This window comes from Periplaneta americana, chromosome 4, assembly GCF_040183065.1.
Source record: "Periplaneta americana isolate PAMFEO1 chromosome 4, P.americana_PAMFEO1_priV1, whole genome shotgun sequence".
In the NCBI taxonomy this organism is placed as follows: domain Eukaryota; kingdom Metazoa; phylum Arthropoda; class Insecta; order Blattodea; family Blattidae; genus Periplaneta; species Periplaneta americana.
In genome coordinates, this window is record NC_091120.1 from 194,912,272 (window position 1) to 194,935,995 (window position 23,724).

At 33.5% G+C, this 23,724-nt stretch overlaps 1 protein-coding gene across 1 annotated transcript in view; it reads right to left on the reverse strand.

The window, feature by feature from the left end:
- Positions 1–15,868: 15,868 nt before the first annotated feature.
- Positions 15,869–23,724, reverse strand: part of LOC138698894 (uncharacterized) — a 721,865-nt gene continuing 714,009 nt past the window's right edge. The window contains exon 5 of the mRNA XM_069825087.1: positions 15,869–16,187. Within this exon, the coding sequence (XP_069681188.1) occupies positions 16,068–16,187 (120 nt within the window). The 3' untranslated portion in view covers positions 15,869–16,067. The remainder of the gene's footprint in view (positions 16,188–23,724) is intronic.

Sequence of the window (23,724 nt, forward strand, 5' to 3'; positions counted from 1 at the left end):
GGTTATGTTCTGTTACTATGATAATTAGCGTTAATTGTAAATAATATTCAAATAAATTCAATTTGTCATCTCGTTTTTCAATGTCGAATTCAATAATCAATGTTATACCAAGTTTAACGGGATTACACAAGGTCAATGACATTATTGTTCCTCGGAAAAAATCAATACTTTCGCGTCTGCGCACATCTCACAATTCACGACCTAGAACAAGGTCACTTCCGATCTTGGCAGATACAAATAAAGTGTATACATATGAATAATTTCAAGTTAGAAATATGGTCGAGCATAAAAAGTCGTATGAAACTCGCCTATAATGGTAATTAAGAAGCTCGTATGAAAATTATGATACTCGCTTGCGCTCGTTTCATAAACATCCCTACTCGCTTCTTAATTACTATCATTATAGGCTCGTTGCATAATGTACTATTCTATCGATATGATCTGCAGAATTATTTCACTTGCACCCTGTATGTAGGTAGGTACATATGAAATGCATTCCTTGTGTGTCATGGTACAGCTATAAAGTTTTTACAATCCTAACATTATACTGCAGAGACCGTATTTTACTGTCGACTTCGCCTAAAATTGCTTCTTCTGTTTCTACAACTTTTATTCATTTCTCCTAGTCTCTCACCTACTCCTCATTATCTTTCTCTCCCTTTTCCTCCATCAGGATTGCCAGATTCTCTCCTCAGGAACCTAGGAGCTTTACGCCAATACACATTTGAATTATTATCAATATGCAATACAAATGATTTTGTTTTATGTATTGCAACTAGTTATAGAGGGTCTAAACTTTTAATTTTGTTACATTTTTACTAGATTATGAAATTTCCTTTGAATTATTGATATAGTCTGGAAAAGTAATGTAATATTAAGCGTGATCTATACAGAAAGAGGCGTGTTACAGTGTTTAAATCCCATCAATAATAAATAAACGTCCAAACAGAGTAAAGAATGAAGATATTGTATAATATCTAATACATACTATAGCATTATCGTTTTTATTGCAATACAACCCGCAGAAGGCATTGACGACAACATTGGTTGGACAGGATCTTGAAAAAATGAATAAAATATTTTTAAAATGATTTTATAGAAATGAGGAAAGAATTTTATTTTTCCAATCTTTTTGACATTTCAGGACAAAAAATACTAATAGAACTACCTTCCATTTTCTTTAACAACGAAAGATTTACCTCCACCTATGAATATTTATCACTTAGAAATATATAATATTTCATGTAATGAATTAACAAATAATTATTGTAATTGCCCACATCTAACACCTTCCACACAAGTCAAATATTTAGGAATTATTACAGATCAGCATTTACGTTGAGATAAACAAATTGACTTTATGTGTACAAGTATAAGAAAGACAATTTATAAATTCACAACTCTTCGAAATGTTATCACTAAGGAGGTATTGAGAATAATATTTTTAGCTTTAGTACAATCTTTAATACAGTATGGTATAATAAATTGAGGTGGAGTAGCATCATCTGTACTTAATCCATTAATTTTTATTACACAAAAGTTTAATAAAAATTTGTCTAGCCAAAAATATGGATTACCCAACAAATTTAATTTATACAGATTTTAAAGTGCCTATTAACTACTGGAAAAATGTATAAATATAGTTTACTAACTTACTACCACAGAATTAAAAATAAAACATAAATCTAATCGACATGAATATTGTACTCGAAGACAAAAATCTACTTTCCCATTAATTGAAGGGTTCAGAACATAGTGGGCCAAGCGCCATTTACTAAAACCGTAGAAAACAAAGGTTAAAATGAAGTTATTACCATAATTCAATAGAAACATATAGCAAGTAATATAAAGTATGCACATTAAACTATGGTATTCACTTAACTTTAACCCTTGTTTTCTCCGATTTTAATAAATGGCGCTTGGCCCACTATGGCTCTGAACCTTTCAATTGAGCCTAAATGTCATACAAGTGCAGCTCTTAAACGTGGTGCTAGTTTCGGCCCAAGATTTTATAATAAAAATTACAAACCATTTTCCAAATGTGAAATAGTTTAAATTGAACTTTTTAAAAAATAAATTTATATAATTATTCATGATATATAATATTAACAAATGTGTGTATTTTTATACCCTTTATTTCTTTCAACTATATTCATGTTTTTATTGAATATCACTGGATTTTGTCTGATTGTCAATATATATTAAATGTGATTTTCTCTCTTTTTCTTTTTCTTCTTTTTTTTTGCTCTTGTGTGTTATTTATCACTTTGAATTAAGTTACTTACTGTATTTAGTAAACTATCCTTGTAAATTTTATGTTATATTATTGGCTAAGACCACACCGTACACGAGCCTGGCTCTTACGGTAGTGGCTAGAAACATTTTCGTTTTGTAATTTTAATTTGTACTCACTAGCTAGCTAGCTAAATAAATAAAATAAATATAATTCAATCCAGGACACACCATTAAAATCCAGAACAATCCTGGGATATCCAGGACGTCTGGCAACCCTGCTTCTATTTCTTATGCGGTGACTGTAGACTCAACATTATTTTCTTATACTTTTGAATGAAATGAAGCCCACATCTTTCCTTTCCAATTAACAGTTATACGTCGCATTCTACATATTTGAAAGCAATACTTTTTGAAGTAAATCTGTATGACAGGCTATTGACAGCTGATAGGATTTCATAAATATAATTCACAGGAGAATCGCCTGAACGTAAATCATGGCACAAGGGTAATTTAAGTGGAATATCCAAGTTTTGACACGTACATTGTTTTAATCGGACGCTGTTAACCCTTCGAATGTTTCAGCTAACTCTTGAAATTGTAAAATATCTCCGCCATTCCTCGTGGTATACGTTACAATCACCATCAAGTCCAATTTCCGTTATACTGTTCACCGACCCTCGTCACAATTTTTCGCCGTATATTTTTATCATCGCGCTGACTGACTGAAGCTCTCTCTCTCTCTCTCTCTCTCTCTCTCTCTCTCTCTCATTTGAGTAATTGTCGGCGGTGCAGCAGGGGTTACGCTGCAAGCCCGCAACAACGGCTCTGTTAAATAAGCTCTTGGACTCGTCGGATGACCCCCATCCCACAGCAAAGCCATAAGGGTGATTTGAAGAGGAGAGCAAGCAGGCTAGGGTGTCGTTACCATGGCTACCACTGTATAAATAACGCCATGTTTCTCGCTCTTTTTCTCCGGTTGAGCACGTGATACCGGGTGGTAATGGAAGACCCGACCTCCCTCCAAGGATTCGATTTTTCTTCCATTTGTCATTCCTAAGATTGAGACGGATTAAGAATTCCGTAGCTGTACACATGTATAATCTAGTGAGGGAAACCAGGGGCGCCCCTTTATGCAAGACAGAGCGAAGGCACTTTTCTAGAAAAATTTATTATGTGGTCTGGAACGTGTTGATGAGTTTAATAAGAGTGGTGAAAAACAGTACTAAGATTAATGAAGAAGATGACAAAAAGATTGTTAGGAATTTAATGAAGACGATGTTAATGAAGATGGTGATGAAAATAACGAACATCTTAGTGAAGAAAAAAATAATGGATCACTCTAAAAAGTTTAAAATAAAATTAAGGAAAAAAAAGAGTAAACACGAGATGATGTTAATGAACATGATGAATATAGTGAATGTGATGTTAAAGATGACAATGAGGAAGAGAATTAAGATAATTAGGATGTTGATGTGAATAAAGATAACTATGAGGTATATAATGAAAACGATGTTAATGAATATTACAAATGAGGAAGATAATGAAGATGATGAACATCACATTAATGAATGTGATAAGTTAAAGAAGCCCATATAAAAACACGAGGAAGAAAATAAAGCTGAGGAAGATAACGAAGATGATGTTAATGAAAAATACATGGAGGAAGATAGTGAAGATGTCAATAAATATTATGAGGAAGGTAATGAAGATTATGAGGAAAATAATATATATCTTAATGAAGATAATAATAATGGATCACCCTAAAAATCAAAGAATAAAAATTGATGAGGAAGGTAATGAAGATTATGAAGAAAATAATATATATCTTAATGAAGATAACAATAATGGATCACTCTAAAAATCATAGAATGAAATTGATGAGGAAGGTAATTAAGATGATTTTAATAAATATTACAATATGGAAGATGACGATCATATTAATGAAAACAATGAAGTTAAAGAAACGGATGTAAAAGATGAAGGAAATAATGAAGATGATTGGGAAGATAACGAAAAGGTTACAATGAGAAAGATAATAAAGATCTCAATAAAGATGATGAATATAATGAAGATGATTTTAATGAGTATTACAATCTGGAAGATAATAAGATGATTAATGCAGATGATGAAGTTAAAGAAACCGATGTAAAACAAATAGGGAGATAATGAAGATGACTAGGAAGATAACGGAGATAATGTTAATGAAGATAATAAATATGTCAATAAAGATGATTGTCATGAAGATGATGTTAATGAAGATTCTGAGGAAAACAATTAATATCTTAATGAAGATAAAAATAATGGATCGCTCTAAGATGTATAAAATTAAGGAAGGAAGAATAAAAACGAGAGAAAGGCAATGAAATTGGTGTTAAAGAAGACAAGGTAAAAGAAGATGAGGGAGTTAATGAATATTATGTTAATGAGTAAGATAATGAATCAAGATAACAATGAGGAAGACAATGATAATGATGAGGAAGATAATGATGTTAATGAAGGTGACAATTAGAAAGTGATAAGAGAGATTATGTAAATGAAGATATTAATAATGAGGAATCTAATAAAAATGTTAATGAACATTACAAGAAAAAAGTTAAAGAAAATGATGAAGAAAATGAAGATGATATTATTGAAGTTAATGAAGCCTAAGTAAAAGAAGATGAGGAAGTTAATGAATATTAATTTAATGACTACAACAATGAGAAAGATAATGAAGATTACTTCAATCAAGATGACAATGACGAAGACAACAAAAATGATACTGAAGTTGATGTGAAAGTTAATGATATGAATGAAAATAATCTGATAATAATGGAGATGGTGATGTTAATGAGATGATGTTGAGAAAATACTGATAATATTAATGTCGCTGATGAGGAAGATGATGACGTCAATGAATATGACGATGAAGAGATAAATGATCATGTTAATGAAGCTGATGAAAACAGTAAAGATGATGATAATGTTAGTGAGGAAGATAAAATGATATCAATGAAGATGTTGAGGAGATAATGTTGATATTAATGAAGATGATGATAAGGGAGTTATTGAAGATAGACTTAGACAACATGATAATGGGAAAAATAATGACAATTATGATAATAAAACTGATATTGATGAAGATTATGAAGATGATATCTATATCTATACTAATAATAAATCTGTAGCCGAAATTTTTCTGGTAATTTTCGATTTTCCAGAAATAATTGGTCCTAACATATACAATTAATCACCCTGAAACCGAAAATCACTTTTTTGAAATTTTTGTTTGTCTGTCTGTCTGTCTGTCTGTCTGTCTGTCTGTCTGTCTGTCTGGATGTTTGTTACCTTTTCACGCGATAATGGCTGAACCGATTTATATGAAAATTGGAATATAGATTAAGTTCGCTGTAACTTAGATTTTAGGCTATATGACATTCAAAATACGTTATTTAAATGGGGGTTATAAGGGGGCTTGAATTAAATAAATCAAAATATCTCGCTTATTATTGATTTTTGTGAAATATGTTACATAACAAAAGTTTCTTTAAAAATGATTTCCGATAAGTTTTATTCCTTGCAAAATTTTGACAGGACTGATATTTAATGAGATAAATGAGTTTTCAAATTAAAATACAATGCCTTCTAAGGCGGTGTAATGAAATTATAACAAATGACTACGTCTATAAGGGGCCTTGGACAACAACAATCGAAAGCTATGAAACATAACGTACAAGAGAATGTTTCTGTGTTTGTATGAAGTAATATCGGAAGCTAAATTAACCGATTTGTATAATTAATTATTATTTCACCATTGGAAAATGTAGTTCCTCTAGATGGACATAATGCTATAATGTTATTACAGTAACTTCTGAGTTCTCTCTGGATCAAAATGATCGCATTTTAATTATTTAAATACAATTTAGATTAGATTAGATTAGATTAGATTTATTTATTTAACCTGGTAGAGATAAGGCCGTCAGGCCTTCTCTGCCCCTCTACCAGGGGCCCCTCTACAATTTAAATTAAGTAACATATTAAACGATTTATCCTTCTATCAAACACGAATGTTCCCTGGATCAAACGTCGTATTTTAATGATGTAATTACTTTATAATTATTTCTAACAGGTACAGCGGAGCGCACGGGTACGGCTAGTTAATAAATATGTTAATAAAGCTAATGAAGGTAATGTTAATGAAGATGATGATGTTGATAATGAAATGGTATCTCTGGATACGTTGATGGTTATTGTGGTAATCGAATGATGGTGGTGACAATGGTGAAGTTGATGATAATTATGACGATGGAAATAAATATTGTGATTTACTGTAGAATGAGAATGATTACCCCGGACAGAGAAGATATTCAACTGATGTACGGTCGATCTCTACTAGCTTGAACCGCGGGCAATAAATTGTAATTATTGTTAGTATTGAACTCAGAAGTGGGCGGAGCCTAAAACACCGCATACTGTACATAGCCTGTAATTCGTGAACGATACAATAATTATAATTAACAAAAGAACCCCTCCGTATCACTCAGTGTCATATTCACAGGGGAGACCTTTTTTCTATTAATGCTGATGGCTAAATGGCCTTATGCACATCGCCCACTGTGATGTGGTCCCAATGCGGACTTGACCGTTCGGAATTTAACATTGTACGAATTCCATTAAATTGTCAACTTGGAGGGAGGGGGAAGGGATGTGAATATTTACATTTTGAATTCAGTTCACCTCTCGGTCTCTTCAACCTATTGTATATTCTGTGTATTGAAATGAGTTGCTTAGCAACGCAACGCTGGGACATTGTGCAAACGAGGTCAGTGGTAATACGATACCATCAACAGAACCGTATCTGCATATTGTGTCGTAACACGTTTTTAAATACGCAGTGTCAATTAACGAGATATAGCTGGAGGCTCACTGAAACCGAAATATCCCGACACGGCACTTTTTTTTATCATCGGGAATATCGAAAGAGTACAGTGCTTTTTTCATTCAACGCAAAATGTTGCCAAGTATTCGGTTGTAACAGCACCAGCTCTGAGTAAGGATTTCGCCTGACACTACAGCCAAGATTTGTACACTTCGGTGAAATTCATGAGGATATGAGAAACAAATCTTACCACAAAGTTTCACGACCATAACAAACATCACCACTACAATTACCATCAACACAACTGCTTCATTCTTGTACCCAACATAAATTAATTCCTACTCTTGTTCTTATTTCTTCCTCAATCCGTCCCTTTTTCATCGTTAGTATATATTCTTTCTTTTCCAGTCTGTCTTGATTTCTTCCTACATCTGTATTTACTTCTTCGTCAGTCTGTCTTCATTTCTTTCTCAGTCTGTCTTTATTTCATCAGCCTCTCTTTACTTCTTTCTCACTCTGTCTTTATTTCTTCCTAAGTCTGTCTCATTTCTTCATCAGCCTCGCTTTACTTCTTTCTCAGTCTGTCTCCATTTCTTCTTCAGTCTGTCTTTATTTCATCAGCTTCTCTTTACTTCTTTCTCAGTCTGTCTCCATTTCTTCTTCAGTCTGTCTTTATTTCTTCATCAGCTTGTCTTTACTTCTTTTTCAGTCTGTCTCCATTTCTTCTTCAGTCTGTCTTTATTTCTTCATCAGCTTCTCTTTACTTCTTTCTCAGTTTGTCTCCATTTCTTCCTCAGTCTGTCTTTATTTCTTCATTAGCATCTCTTTACATCTTCCGCAATCTGTCTTTATTTCTTCATCAGCCTCTGTTTACATCTTCCTCTCTCTGTCTCCATTTCTTCTTCAGTCTATCTCTATTTCATCCTCAGTCTCTGTCTTTATTTCTTCCTATGTCTGTCTTTAATTCTTCACCAGCCTCTCTTTACATCTTCTTCAGTCTGTCTTTATTTCTTCATCAGCCTCTCTTTACATCTTCCTCACTCTGTCTCCACTTCTTTCTCACTCTATCTTTATTTCATCCTTAGTCTCTGTTTTTATTTCTTCCTAAGTCTGTCTTTATTTCTTCATCATCATCCCTTTACATCGTCTTCAGTCTGTCTTTATTTCTTCAACAGCCTCTTTTTTCATCTTCCTCACTCTGTCTTCATTTCTTCCTCACTCTATCTTTATTTAATCCTCAATCTCTGTCTTTATTTCTTCCTAAGTCTGTCTTTATTTCATCGCCTCTCTTTACTTCTTCCTCAGTCTGTCTTTATTTCTTCATCAGGTTCTCTTTACTTCTTTCTCAGTCTGTCTCCACTTTTTCTTCAGTCTGTCTTTATTTCTTCATCAGCTTCCCTTTACTTCTTCTTCAGTCTGTCTCCGTTCCTTCTTCAGTCTGTCTTTATTTCTTCATCAGCTTCTCTTTACTTCTTTCTCAGTGTGTCTCCATTTCTTCTTCAGTCTGTCTTTATTTCTTCATCAGCTTCTCTTTACTTCTTTCTCAGTGTGTCTCCATTTCTTCTTCAGTCTGTCTTTATTTCTTCATCAGCCTCTCTTTACTTCTTCCTCACCCTGTCTCCATTTCTTCTTCAGTCTGTCTTTATTTCTTCATCAACCTCTCTTTACTTCTTCCTCACCCTGTCTCCATTTCTTCCTCAGTCTGTCTTCATTTCTTCCTCAGTCTGTCTTCATTTCTTCCTCAGTCGTCTCCATTTCTTACTCGGTATCTTTACTTCTTCCTCAGTCTATATTTATTTCTTACTCAGTCTGTCTTTATTTCTTCATCAGTATATATTTATTTTCTTCATTAATCTCCCTTTATTTCTTCCCCAGTCTGTTTTTCTTTCCTAGTCTGCCTTTATTTCTTCCCCAGTTTATATTAAATATTTCTTCCTCAATCTGCCTTTATTTCTTCCCCAGTCTGCCTTCATTTCTTTTTCAGTCTGTGTTTATGTTTTCTTCAATCTGTCTTCATTTCTTTCTCAGTCTATATTTATTTCTTCCTCATTCTCTCATTATTTCTTTCACAGTCTGTCTTTATAAATATGTCTACCTCAGTATGTCAAGGATTAGGACTGACTTATCAAATTGCATGTGAATATCTGAATAAAATATCACAGGATCCTTGTTTATAAATATCAGTCAAAGTTTCTAAGCTAAAAATACATCGAAGTGCGTTAATACCACTCTATTTAAACATGTGTACAACCCCAATAAACCCCAGATAACTTATCTGATGTCGCTGCAGTCACGCCATGCTGTATGCCAGTTTAATAGCCACAGTGTTACACGTTTTCTAGTACTGATTGCAGATAAAGTGGAGAGTCTAGAAACTCCCGTCTTGCGTCCCCTTGTCATGGCCCTGGAGGTACACTTACTATCAAACAACAATTCTTCCGGACATTGTCTTCTGGTGGACGCACATATCTTTGTGGGACATATCCGCTCTACCTGCCACGTCTACCTTGCAACTTGGACACAAGTAAAAACAAACCGTCTTGCTGCTATCAGAGAAATGGGGAGCCATGTCTAGTACATGAAATATTCACTAAAATTAATGAACGGACTGTTATGGCGAGCGTTCTCTGGTATACTGACAACGACATGCAACATTTGAAGAGAAAGATTACGACAATAGTTATTGTATTGTTTAAATTTACATTAAGCTTAATTCATTTTAATAATTTATTGTACTTACAATACATAGTCAGTAGCTTTTCCAAATCTCCGAGACACAATTTGCACTTTCTATTAGCACAAGCTTGTAGGCACGTCTATTGACGTCAGGGGTGCATGCTTTAATTTTGAAATCGTTTGTACTGAAAGTAATAAGGTAGGTGTCCCTGATATGGCCATGCTAAGGTTTGAGAATTTTTCTAGCCGCCATTTTGAAAAAAAATGTAAACCACTTTTTTCTTACTCGTTCTCAGTCTAATGGACTTTCTTAAAACAATTTCCTTTCCCCATAAAAATAGCTTTAATTGTCCAAAAAGTCCCAAATTCCAAAAGTCTACCTAGTGGCCATATCAGGAACATGTGCACATGATATGGCCACCCTTGTTCCATGTTCTACAAATCGTGATTGTTTTCAGTTTGATAGCGCAGTTGTGTTAAAATTAAATAATTTTGGTGTAAAATGAATAAAAATGACACTTAATAATCTTTTTTATAATTCAAAAGTGTAGTCAAAACAGGATCTTCCATAAAAAATTAAGTTGTTTTTCTTAAAATACAAAATTTTTGCGTAATTTCTGCTATAAGGCATGTAAATTTGTCAGGTGAAAAAATAAAAGTGAAATGAACTTGATATGGCCATGGTGCATTTGATATGGCCATATCAGGAGCAGGTAAGCTTTCACGAAAATCGTTTGATTATGAATAACTCGTAAAAGATACGCCATCAACGACAACACCAATCAACAAAACATTAAAAGCTGAATGGAGTACGATGGTTTTCATGAAACAAGTCTTCGAAAAACACGGATAAAACAAAGGAGACTTACCAGAGAAAAATAAGAAGAGGTCACATGAAAACCGCAAAACAGGCAACTGACGCCATATTGCTCAACCTGACTGGATGGAAAACGATCAAGTGACATACCAGGATGCCCTTTTACTGGATGCTGCTGCAATTTAGCGGATTTTTTGGTTAACTAACTCACAATAGGGGGTGGCCATATCAGGAACATGGCCATAACAGGAGCACCCACCTTATTTTTCACTTTCTTTGCACATTTCTCCGAAAGAAAAAAATATATTCGCTGCTGCACTGTTGAGTTCGGAAAATCCAGCATTCTTCTGGAAAACTTTTTTTAGTTTTTCGCGTACCTTTTTTCCGAATTAGTTCGGATGCTATGCCAAGTTACTTCCTATCATGAACTAAAAGATAAAGTTGTTAATAATTTATTTGTTGCTCTTCCTCTTGTAAAATAATCACGCAGATATTTAATTAATTGTATATTTCATTATGTAAATGCTTTGCGGTTGCGAAAATAATTATGTAAATTTGATATTATTTTTACAGGTGATTATTAGCTATTTTAATATTCTGAACAGTGTTTTACAAAGTATAATGTATGTATATTAAGCAAGAAAAGATTTGTTCATTTAGCTTTTATAGTAGGGGCAATATAAAAAAAAGAATTTCACTAAATTTTTGCATGGCAATGGTGTACCTCCCCCCTTAGTGTGACTGTATTTCTTCAGCAACAATATAGAATTTTACCTAAAATCTTATATACAATTACATTTTTCCGAATTACTATTGTCGGTACAACATGGGTTTAAGCTATTTCACTGTCGTTGCTTTATTGACAGTCCCAATTTTCAGCAAGGAATTGACGCCTATCGATGAATTAAAAAAAGTATGTTTTAAAATAAAATATGCTAAATGTCAAATTAGGTACTTTCGGACACTAAATTAGCACTAATACTTATAAGAATCCTTAAAACATGTTAATACAACATAATATAAGTGTATCCGTTCAAGAAGAATAGAGGATTTTATCGAAAATATGTCTTATAACAATCCTTAAATCCTTAAAACATGTTAATACAACCTAATGTGAGTGTATCCCTTCAAGAAGAATAGAGGATTTTATCGAAAATATGTCTTATAACAATCCTTAAATGCTTAAAACAAGTTAATACAATCTAATATGAGTGTATCCCTTCAAGAAGAATACAGGATTTTATCGAAAATATGTCTTATAACAATTCTTATATCCTTAAAACATGTTAATACAACCTAATATGAGTGTATCCCTTCAAGAACAATAGAGGATTTTATCGAAAATATGTCTTATAACAATCCTTATATCCTTAAAACATGTTAATACAACCTAATATGAGTGTATCCCTTCAAGAAGAATAGAGGATTTTATCGAAAATATGTCTTATAACAATCCTTATATCCTTAAAACATGTTAATACAACATAATATGAATGTATCCCTTCAAGAAGAATAGAGGATTTTATCGAAAATATGTCTTATAACAATCCTTATATCCTTAAAACATGTTAATACAACCTAATATGAGTGTATCCCTTCAAGAAGAATAGAGGATTTTATCGAAAATATGTCTTATAACAATCCTTATATCCTTAAAACATGTTAATACAACCTAAAATGAGTGTATCCCTTCAAGAGGAATAGAGGATTTTATCGAAATTATGTCTTATAACAATCCTTATATCCTTAAAACATGTTAATACAACCTAATATGAGTGTATCCCTTCAAGAAGAATAGAGGATTTTATCGAAATTATGTCTTATAACAATCCTTATATCCTTGAAACATGTTAATACAACCTAATATGAGTATATCCCTTCAAGAACAATAGAGGATTTTACCGAAAATCTAATGCCTAGTTATCAGTTTCGGAATTAATAATTCTGTGGTGTTCGGGTAAAGGGGTATAAGTCATTTTTTTGTCCAGGTGGAATTTTGTTCCCCAGATGAAGACACAAGTTAAATTATACAAGTGGGTGTACAAAAATCAAAGAATACTAGCAGTTGATGTGTTTTATTTGTGTTGAAAATTATTTGTAATAAGGGATCCAAGTTTAATTTTCATTTATCTCCGAACTCATTTTTATGACTTATCTCCCTTTACCCAAACAGCATAGAATTGTCGCCATAAAATAAATTTAAATATTTTATTGTCGCTGATTTATTGCAGTCAAAATTATTTTCAGCAACGAATTAACGTTTACAATCCAAGACATATAAAGAAAATAAAACGGGAAAAACATTAATATTTTAAAACAGAATAAAATAGGCTAAGTAGGTTCTAATTAGGCATTTTATATTCTATAAAACAAGCACCTTTGTTTGTAAAAACCCATGAAACGTGTTAATACAACCTAATATGAGCGTATCTCTTCAGGATCAACATAGGATTTTATCTAAAATATTATGTCTAATAAATTATAAGTTTCGGAATTAACTGTCTCTACTTAAGTTATTTTATTTTCGTTGCTATAAGTATATAAAAAAATAAATTTCTAAATTATAGACATCAGCTCAAAGAATTTTGAGTGACCACAAGGGTCCTGAATACAATAAACATGTATAATAATGTGATGTGATACATTAAAGAAAAAAGAAAGTTAATTGTTGAAGGCAAATATAAGTTGATTAATTGAAATAGAGATGATGTAATATTTGAAGAGAATCCTTGATAATATTTATAAGAATAGACATTACATAATCAAAAGGAAAGTGAAGTTCCTTAAGATAATTCCACGTGAATTTTGTGATTGAACCTCTACTGCCAAACAGCAAACCAATGACGGACCATTGTTTAAGAGGGACGTTGTACTTTTGAGAAAGATACGGCAGACAAGGTTCATATATGGACTTCTTCTCAATATCAACCTCGGTGGCCTGATTTAGATTTCTTTCGAAACGGATAGTAGGGTCAAGAACAAGAGCCCGTTTTATGCGTCCGTTGATAGCAATAATGTCTGCCCGTCTAAAAGAACCATCTGATGATTACACAATGTACTTCCTCATGAATTTCCCAATTTAAAGTTTTTAACGATATCGCCAAAGCATGTCGTACACGATGATGTCTAGCATTGATCAGCAGCTCGCCTTTGGGGCATTGTCCAAGCACGTGTCCAAGTGTTTCAAGCTAGCTACAGTTTGGATGACGGCAGCGGGTTGTGCTTAGAGTTCTGCCCGGTATTGTGCGAACCGCCGAAATATTGCTTGACATTTTTAAAGCATTGGTCCATTCTGAGGAAGATAGGCCCTTTCGATTGCTTACCCATGAGTTAGCCTTGGGGAGATCACTATAAACAATAACCCCTTTACCACGCAAGGTATGGTTTGTCCAAGTTTGGAATGCGTCATTTCTTAAATGCTTACGAATTTTACGACCTGACCAGTTGATAGCCTCAATAGTTGTGATATTCAGTTTTGACAGAGCAGAAACTTTTTCACTTACAAGGTCCCTAACGTTGTGGAGATGGGAGTCATCAACACAAAGAAGAGTATTACAGATATTTATGTGTTGCACATAAGCTTCCCAAGATGCTTTCATTAACGAAAGACCACGATATTGTCATCAAAATTGTGTACAATTTATGTATCATTCCTTAATGGTGGTCCTGTTACATTTCTGTTTTCCAGGAAACCACTCTTAACTACATTTTACTATTAATAACTATTAATATAGGCCTATATTCCATACTACATACAATCATTCTAGTTATTTCTTTCTCTTTAATTACTATTTCTTATTTATATACATATGTTTACACTTTAGTTTTCCCTTCCCATTCTTTATTTAGCCTACTATATACAACAATTTTCCGAATTCCCTCAAATTTCTTCTGTTTACTGTTCTATACAATTTCCTATACGCAATTTCTACATTTAGCTTTAGTAATGCTTCCTGAATAAAAATTGTCGCCGTTCTTTCACTTTCCAGGCAAGGTAGTAGAATGTGCATCGCGTCTTCTTTTTGATTACATAAAGTATATATACCTTTCCTACGCCTCCTCTTCTATTTTTCACCTCCAAATTTCCAATCTCCATTACGCTAATCCCATCCTTTCTTCTCTGTTGTTAACTTTTTATATTCTTCCTGTCCCCATGTGAGTTTCATTTCTTTGTAATTTGTTAATGATTTTAAACCATTTAAATTGCTAAACATTTCCTGTCTCGCTATCTCGTTACTCCTATCAATTATAATTTTGCCTATCAAATTTATATTAATTGCATTAATTTCTTGCCATCAACAATTTAATCCTGAACTGCTTACATTATTTTCTAATTCTTTTATCGAATTAAACTAGTTTTCATGTTCTATAGGAATCTTAAACATCTTTTCAAGATATGTTTATTCACAATCGCAATTTTCAGCAACGAAATGATGCCTATTGAAGATTCTAACGTCGAACTAAGCATTTTTATACTATAAAATTAGCACTATTACTTATAGTAAACCATGAAACATGTTTATATAATTTATGAGTTTGTCTCATGAGGAAAAAAATAGGCTTTTACCTAAAAATCCGTTGACCAATTATAAATTTCGGATTTAATTTTTGTTACAACATGTGTTTAGGTTATTTTTTGTTGTTGGTTTATTAACAATCACAATTTTCAGCAACGAAATGTTGCCTATTGAAGATTCTAACGTCGAACTAGGCACTTTATACTATAAAATTAGAACTATTACTTATAGTAAACCATGAAACATGTTTATATAACTTATAAGTTTGTCTCCTGAGGAAAAAATACGTTTTTACGTAAAAATCAGTTGACCAATTATAAATTTCGGATTTAATTTTTGTTACAATATGTGTTTAAGTTATTTTTTGTTGTTGGTTTATTAACAATGACAATTTTCAGCAACGAAATGATGCCTATTGAATATTCTAACGTCGAACTAAGCATTTTTATACTATAAAAGTAGCACTATTACTTATAGTGAACCATGAAACATGTTTATGCAAGTTATAAGTTTGTCTCCTGAGAAAAAAATATGTTTTTACCTAAAAATCCGTTGACCAATTATAAATTTCGGATTTAATTTTTGTTATAATATATGTTTAACTTATTTTTTGTCGTTGGTTTATTAACAATCGCAATTTTCAGCAACTAATTGACTCATACAACCGAATTTCTAATGAACTGAAAGCCACAACTTGTTCGTGGTCTCGTGGGCCACAAGTTACGAACACAAAGGCTCTTGTAAATGATGCGCATAGAAAGAAGTGTGAGGCGAAGAAAAAATGAGGAGGGATTTGTCTCCGGGACGAAGAAGGTACCGTGAAACACGGATCCTGCTAAGACTGTCAGAATAAAACATCTACCGGGAAGGAGACCCTTCATTTACTAGTATAGGCGAACACGGCTCCGAGAGATAAAACAAAGGAATAAGCCGTCAGGGAACGTTGTCAAGGAAACAGTTGCTATCATCCTCCGTCGTTAAGGAAAAGCTTGGTCATCAACAACTTCGGAATATTTTCAAGTCCAGTACTTACCCTCGCCTTCGGTGTCTGCTTCAGGCCGATAGCTGGCTGACTTCTGTTACTCTGAAATGACAGAAGCGAATCCATGTTAGATTCTTTTAACAGTAGGCTGTGATACATTACCCAAAAGTCTTTTTCCCTCCGACCTCCCAACTAACACTCTATATGCATTTCTGGATTCGCCAGTACTTAATACATGCCCTTCCCATCTCAAACGTCTAGATTTAATTTTCCTAATTATAATAAAATAATTATATGTGAAGAATACAATGTGTGCAGTTTGCGTTGTGTAACTCTCTCCATTCTCCTATAACTCCATCCCTCTTAGCCCCAAATATTTTTCAAGCATTTACAGACGTAAAATTATTACTTACTTACTTACTGGTTTTTAAGGAACCCGGAGTTTCATTTCCGCCCTCACATAAGCCCGCCATTGGTCCCTATTCTGAGCAAGATTAATCCAGTCTCTACCATCATATCCTACCTCCCTCAAATCCATTTTAATATTATCTTCCCATCTACGTCTCGGCCTCCCCAAAGGTCTTTTCCCCTCTGGCCTCCCAACTAACACTCTATATGCATTTCTGGATTCGCCCATACGTGCTACATGCACTGCCCATCTCAAACGTCTGGATTTAATATTCCTAATTATGTCAGGTGAAGGATACAATGCGTGCAGCTCTGCGTTGTGTAACTTTCTCCATTCTCCTGTAACTTCATCCCTCTTAGCCCCAAATATTTTCCTAAGCACCTCATTCTCAAACACCCTTAACGTATGTTTCTCTCTCAAAGTGAGAGTCCAAGTTTCACAACCATAAAGAATATAACTGTCTCATAAATTCAAACTTTGAGATTTTTTGACAGCAGACTGGATGATAAAAGCATCTCAACCGAATAATAACAGGCATTTCCCATATTTATTCTGTGTTTAATTTCCTCCCGAGTATCATTTATATTTGTTACTGTTGCTCCCAGATATTTGAATTTGTCCACCTCTTCAAAGGATAAATTTCCAATTTTTATATTTCCATTTTGTACAATATTCCCGTCACGACACATAATCATATACTTTGTCTTTTCGGGATTTACTTCCAAACCTATCTCTTTACTTGCTTCAAGTATAATTCCCTTGTTTTCTCTAATCGTTTGTGGATTTTCTCCTAACAATAAATTGATAGATAGATAGATAGATAGATAGATAGATAGATAGATAGATAGATAGATAGATAGATAGATAGATAGATAGATAGATAGATAGATAGATAGATAGATAGATAGATAGATAGATAGATAGATAGATAGATAGATAGACAGACAGACAGACAGACAGACAGACAGACAGACAGACAGACAGACAGACAGACAGACAGACAGACAGACAGACAGACAGATAGATAGATAGATAGATAGATAGATAGATAGATAGATAGATAGATAGATAGATAGACAGACGGACAGACGGACGGACGGACGGATGGATCGAAGGATAGATAGATAGATAGATAGATAGATAGATAGATAGATAGATAGATAGATAGATAGATAGATAGATAGATAGATAGATAGATAGATAGATAGATAGATAGATAGATAGATAGATAGATAGATAGATAGATAGATAGATAGATAGATAGATAGATAGATAGATAGATAGATAGATAGATAGATAGATAGATAGATAGATAGATAGATAGATAGATAGATAGATAGATAGATAGATAGATAGATAGATAGATAGATAGATAGATAGATAGATAGATAGATAGATAGATAGATAGATAGATAGATAGATAGATATCCTTATTTTAATGCATACGTAAATATTGTGTGCTTTACTGAACTATTATTTCTGAAGTAATTTCTGGCACAAAGTAAACCCGCCACTTACCCGCAGGTAAGAGACGGTAGCCCGAGAGTGCACTGTGCTGACGACTGCTGTTCTAGAATAATGGCGAAATCCTACACCACGTCGGAATTTCCTAACCAGAAATCTCAAAGGATCAGTCTAGAATCGAATCTCAATTCCTCTGGTTAGCGGCAACCAGATGATGGGCTGATCTGTGGCTGGATTAGCTCTGAATCAGCCCCCAGCTTAGTGGCAGAGGCGTTCTCCACCGAGGAAGTCACGGATACGGAAGGGACGTCTTACACGGAGCAGGGATGTTGTTCCGTGTACTCGCAATGCGGTTAAAATCCGACTCTCACCGTGTTGCATTATTTACACTGCCCGCCCGCCCGTCCGCCTAGCAAACGATTCAGTTAGCAGCGGGAATCGATACGGGGGGCAACGCAAACCCACGGCGGGCGGTAGAGTCATCGCTCAGGTGACAGCGCGGAGATCAGCGGAATGGCCGGGTTGAAACCAGTCAGCAGGGAGAGTCGGGGAATACAAGGCAAAATATGTGGAAACGAAGGAGAGTGAAAATTAAGACTAAAGCAAGCACCCAAAGACAAGAAAGAAAGAAAAACGATATAGTAATATACGTTACAAGAGCGGTATGTTGACGTTTTCATGGTCGAGGAAAAGATTGAAAAAGCGAAACGTAGTTGAGCTTTTTCAATTTCCGAGAACATGAAAACAAACATACCGCTCGTGTATCGTACATTATTTTGAGCGAAGATCGTTTATTACATACCTGAAAGACGAATTTCTAATTAGTTCCAATGAAATCTCCATGTTCGTTTCTGTTTAATGACGGCAACTTCGGAAAACCAAAATATCTTTCTTCAACATTGTTGCTATAAAATGTTTTCTGTGTTTACTATACTCCAGTAGGCCGTGATATACGCCTGTCTTCCCCCCCCCCCCCCAGTCTATAAATGCGAACTTAAAACAAACGGTAACGTTATGTAATGATTTATTTTTCATTTTAATATTTTAATAATATTATTTATATAACATATTGCAGTAATAACATCCGCATCTGGAATCTCGTTGATTTTTTTCACGGCTTCCTTAATGTTACTTGTATCAGGAATGCAATAAGTTTCGTGGAGTAGTAGACTTTACTTAATTTTTGCAAATATTTAAACACAATAATTAATATTGCAATTTAGGTGAAATTGCAGTGGTAAGTTTCCAGTTTATAATTATTACTATGTTAAACGTCTCTAAAAATGATGACGGCAACTTCGGAAAACCAAAATATCTTTCTTCAACATTGTTGCTATAAAATGTTTTCTGTGTTTACTATACTCCAGCAGGCCGTGATATACGTCTGTCTTTTTTTTCCTCCAGTCTATAAATGCGAACTTAAAACAAACGGTAAGGTTATGTAATGATTTATTTTTCATTTTAATATTTTAACAATATTATTTATATAACATATTGCAGTAATAACATCGGCATCTGGAATCTTGTTGATTTTTTCACGGCTTCCTTAATGTTGCTTGAATCAGGAATGCAATAAGTTTCGTGGAGTATTAGACTTTACTTAATTATTGCAAATATTTAAAAACAATAATTAACATTGCAATTTAGGTGAAATTGCAGTGGTAAGTTTCCAATTTATAATTATTACTATCTTAAACGTCTCTAAAAATAATATGTTAAAAGCCTAAAGCAGTAAAATGAATGTCGCGCTTAAGCGGTAAGAAGAGGGAAATTGTTATGTGTGTTACGTTGGGAATACTGAATGTGGTATTTCACACTTACCGCGTATTGGTTCTGTGCGGAAAACAAGCAAATACGCACGATCTCGCACAAAAGAAATTACATAGGTTGAAAGGGAAGAATTAAAGAAAAACAGATACGAAAATGAGAGAATTTACTGTCAGTGTATCAAAGAGGAGATGGATGAAGGGAAAGAAAGAGTGAAATTGAAACGAAATACAAGAAAGAAAGAAAACTATTATGATCAAAGGAAATGAAGGTAAGAGATAATAATAATAATAATAATAATAATAATAATAATAATAATAATAATAATAATAATTCATTCATAATATTCTGCCCAAGGGTAGATCTTTCACTGCAAACCCAGCATTCTCCAGTGTGTTCTATTTTCTGTCTTCCTCTTAGTCTCCACATACAGGACGTGGACAAATTATTAGACTAAAACGTTTTCTTGGAAACATAATATAATTCGTCATATCAACTATCACGTCGGAGTTTTGTCGAGGACAGCAAATTCCGATCGAGAAGTATGCGGTAGGACGACCCCGGCCCAATGGATGACGAAAGGTGAAGATGGAGGGAAGACCTTGAGGAGTCGAGAGGGGAAAAGTGGCATGAACGTATGGAAGAAATTTGTAGTGACGTCACCACAATGTCACAACAAGAGTGTAATGTGTCAAACGAATATTTATTTATTTTTATTTATTTATTTCAAATATACAGAATAAAGAAATATAATTACAAAACAAACAAAGAGAAATACAAATAAAATAATACAAGCAATATAAAAAGAAGATACAGTAGTATTAACAAAATTTGAGACCGAATGAGCAGCGCTCGTGCTCGGTCGCAGTTCAGATATAATATTAAAATAAAAAATAATAATATAAATAAATAAGTAAAATAAAATAGGAACTAAAATATAATTACAGCGGCAATGGAATTATATAATATAATATTAACACTATAGAAGAACAATATCGCACGTGAAAAGTAGGACTAATATATATTTCAAAATTATAGAATACAAATATAATATAGGTTGATTAATTCATACACATAGGCTATAAATTTATTTAATCAAATTGAAGATATTAACACGTTTCTAATTTTCTTGTTATATGTTAGTGGGTTACATGTTAGAAGTTCTGGGTGTAATTTAGTTAAAGCATTGTACAACCGAGGGCCAAAATTTATGCTATGCTTTAGACCAGCAGATGTGAGACATTTAGATTCTACTAATGTTGAATTAATATTTCGTCTTGTGTCATAATTGTGTGTCTGTAATACAAACTTATTACGATTTTTATGATAAAATTTTAACAGCGTATACTTATAAATTTATTCAATATTAAATACATTCAATTCAGAATAAATTAATTTAGTTGGATAATCGAAACGTTTCTTCAAACAAATTTTAATTATTCGTTTTTGTAGTAAATTTAACGGACTAAGATTAATTTTTGTACTTCCACCCCAAACAATTATACCATACTGAATGACAGACTGAATAATGGCCAAATAAACATTTCGTAGAACTCTAATAGGTAAGTAGCATCGAAGATTAACGAATTTATAAATTGTTTTACGAAGCCTCTTACAAAGATAAGTAATGTGATGAGGCCATTTTAAATTCTGATCAATAATGATACCCAGATATTTGACATACGTGGCTTCTTTCAAAGGTGGATATTTACAACTTTTTGGATCTAAACAATTTTCACTGTGTATTATTAGTCTATATTTATCGCTAAATTTTAAATTTTGAACACTGGCAGCTGTTAACGAAAAAGGAACTAAAGTTGATTTAGATATATTTAAAGAAAGGAAGTTGGAATTAAGCCATTTTTTAACAATGTTAGCACCTATATTAGCATTTCTATATGCTTCCTACCAAGAAAAACCACTGAAAATAACTACTATATCATCCGCATATGAATATATAGATCCATTAAATTTTTCTAAATTTATATTTAGCAGATCATTAACATATATTAGAAATAAAATAGGTCCCAAAATTGTTCCTTGCGGTACACCTATATCAATATATTTGTATTCACTAAATTGATCTTCAATTTTGGTCATTTGCCTTCTGTTACTAAAATATGATTGGAATAATTTTAAAACTATACCTCTAATAGGAGCGGTAATGTAGACGTGTGTGGTGTCAGCGAAAGAAATGAAGGCAACGTGAGCCAACCGCTGGGAAAGGTTAAGGTGCAAAAGAAAGACGATAGGGATAAGAAAGAGGGGTTAGGGGTAAGAAGTGAAAGTATAGAGAAGGTAAATAGAGCAGATAGAGGAACTAGGGCGGAGAGCTGCAAGGACAAACCAGCATACAATTTAAGGAAATGGTGTGTCAGTGGATTGAAGGATTAATTAAGGGTGCAGTGAATATGGGTGAATAGTGTTTAAGTATGAGAAGGGTTATGATGAGTTTATTTAATTAGTAGGAATGAGTAGGACGTACTGTAAATATAGGAGGAGTAGAGGAGCTAAAAGTAGGACTAGACTAGATAGGTATCAGTAGGACAAAGAAGTAATAAAGATAGATGTAAAGCAAATAATAGAGGGTAGGCTTAGTTAAGACTATAGTACAGTAAAATGATTGTAGTGATATGTTAAATAAGTTGGGTCTGTGAAAATGCTGAGTAGAAAAAGTAATTGTTACGTTGTTATTAGGAATAGGAAATAGTAGAAGGTAGGAGAGTAGAGGGAAGGAAGGAATATTTAATAAACGCAGAAATTTAGGAGGTGTGGTGAACGAACATGAAAGACATAGTGGGTGAACATTAAATGACGAAGAGATGTCGGTCATTAACATCGGGTATTGTGCAAGTTGTAAATAGTATATGGAAGGGACTGCTGGCCCGTATACTATAATGTGAAGGGACAGCAGGACCAAAGGTTTGAATGAGAATAAACCATACCATACCATACCATATCAACTATCAGTATAATTCACAGAGTCTCTATTGTTGTAAATATGATTGTTTACATCTTCTGGTATATTTTTCCAATGGTTAAGTATATTTTTTCTGGCTATGTTGGTACTACTGGTGTTTTAATTATATACTGTAGAAGATATTTTCCCATGGCCTGCAAGAAGACCGGACATGAACGAAATCGAAAATCTGTGATCTATACTGAAGAAGAAAGTGAACAAAAAGAGGCTTACAACAAAACATGGAGTCATTTAAGCACTGTCTGATATCTGGCTAAATGATGCTGATATTCAAAGAAAGTGTCAAACTTTGGTTTCCAGCATCCATGACAAAATCAAAGTGTTAATAAAGAATAAGGGAATGTTCACAAAATGTTAGTAACCTCCAGACTCAATTTTCTGTTCATTATATCTGTACAAAATACTTTTTTGTCTATTATTTCTACCGGTAAATTCAGTTTCGTTGCACATACAATTAATTTAGTGTAATAATTTGTCCACGTCTGTATGATCCATATACAGTATTTTAAAGTTGCTGTCACCTGATATCTTCTTCTGGCCCGAACTATTCTCCCGTTCACTATTCCTTCCCGTGCGTCTTTCAGTAGACAGTTTCTTCTCAACCAATGACCCAGGCAATTCATTTTTCTCTTTCTGATCAGTTTCAGCATCATTCTTTCTTCACCCATTCTTTCCAACACAGCTTCGTTTCTTATTCTGTCTGTCCATTTCACAAGCTCCATCCTTCTCCATATCCACATTTCAAATGCTTCTAGTCGCTTCTCTTCACTTCGTCGTAATGTCCATGTTTCTGCATTCATACAATGCCACACTCCACACAAAATACTTCACTAGTTCTTTCTCCAGAGGTCCGCAGAAGATGTTCCTTTTTCTATTAAAAGCTTCCTTTGCCATTGCTATCCTCCTTTTGACTTCCTGGCTGCAGCTCATGTTACTGCTTATAGTACACCCCAAGTATTTGAAGCTGTTCACTTGCTCTACTGCCTCATTTAGAATTCACAAGTTTAGCTTAATAATAA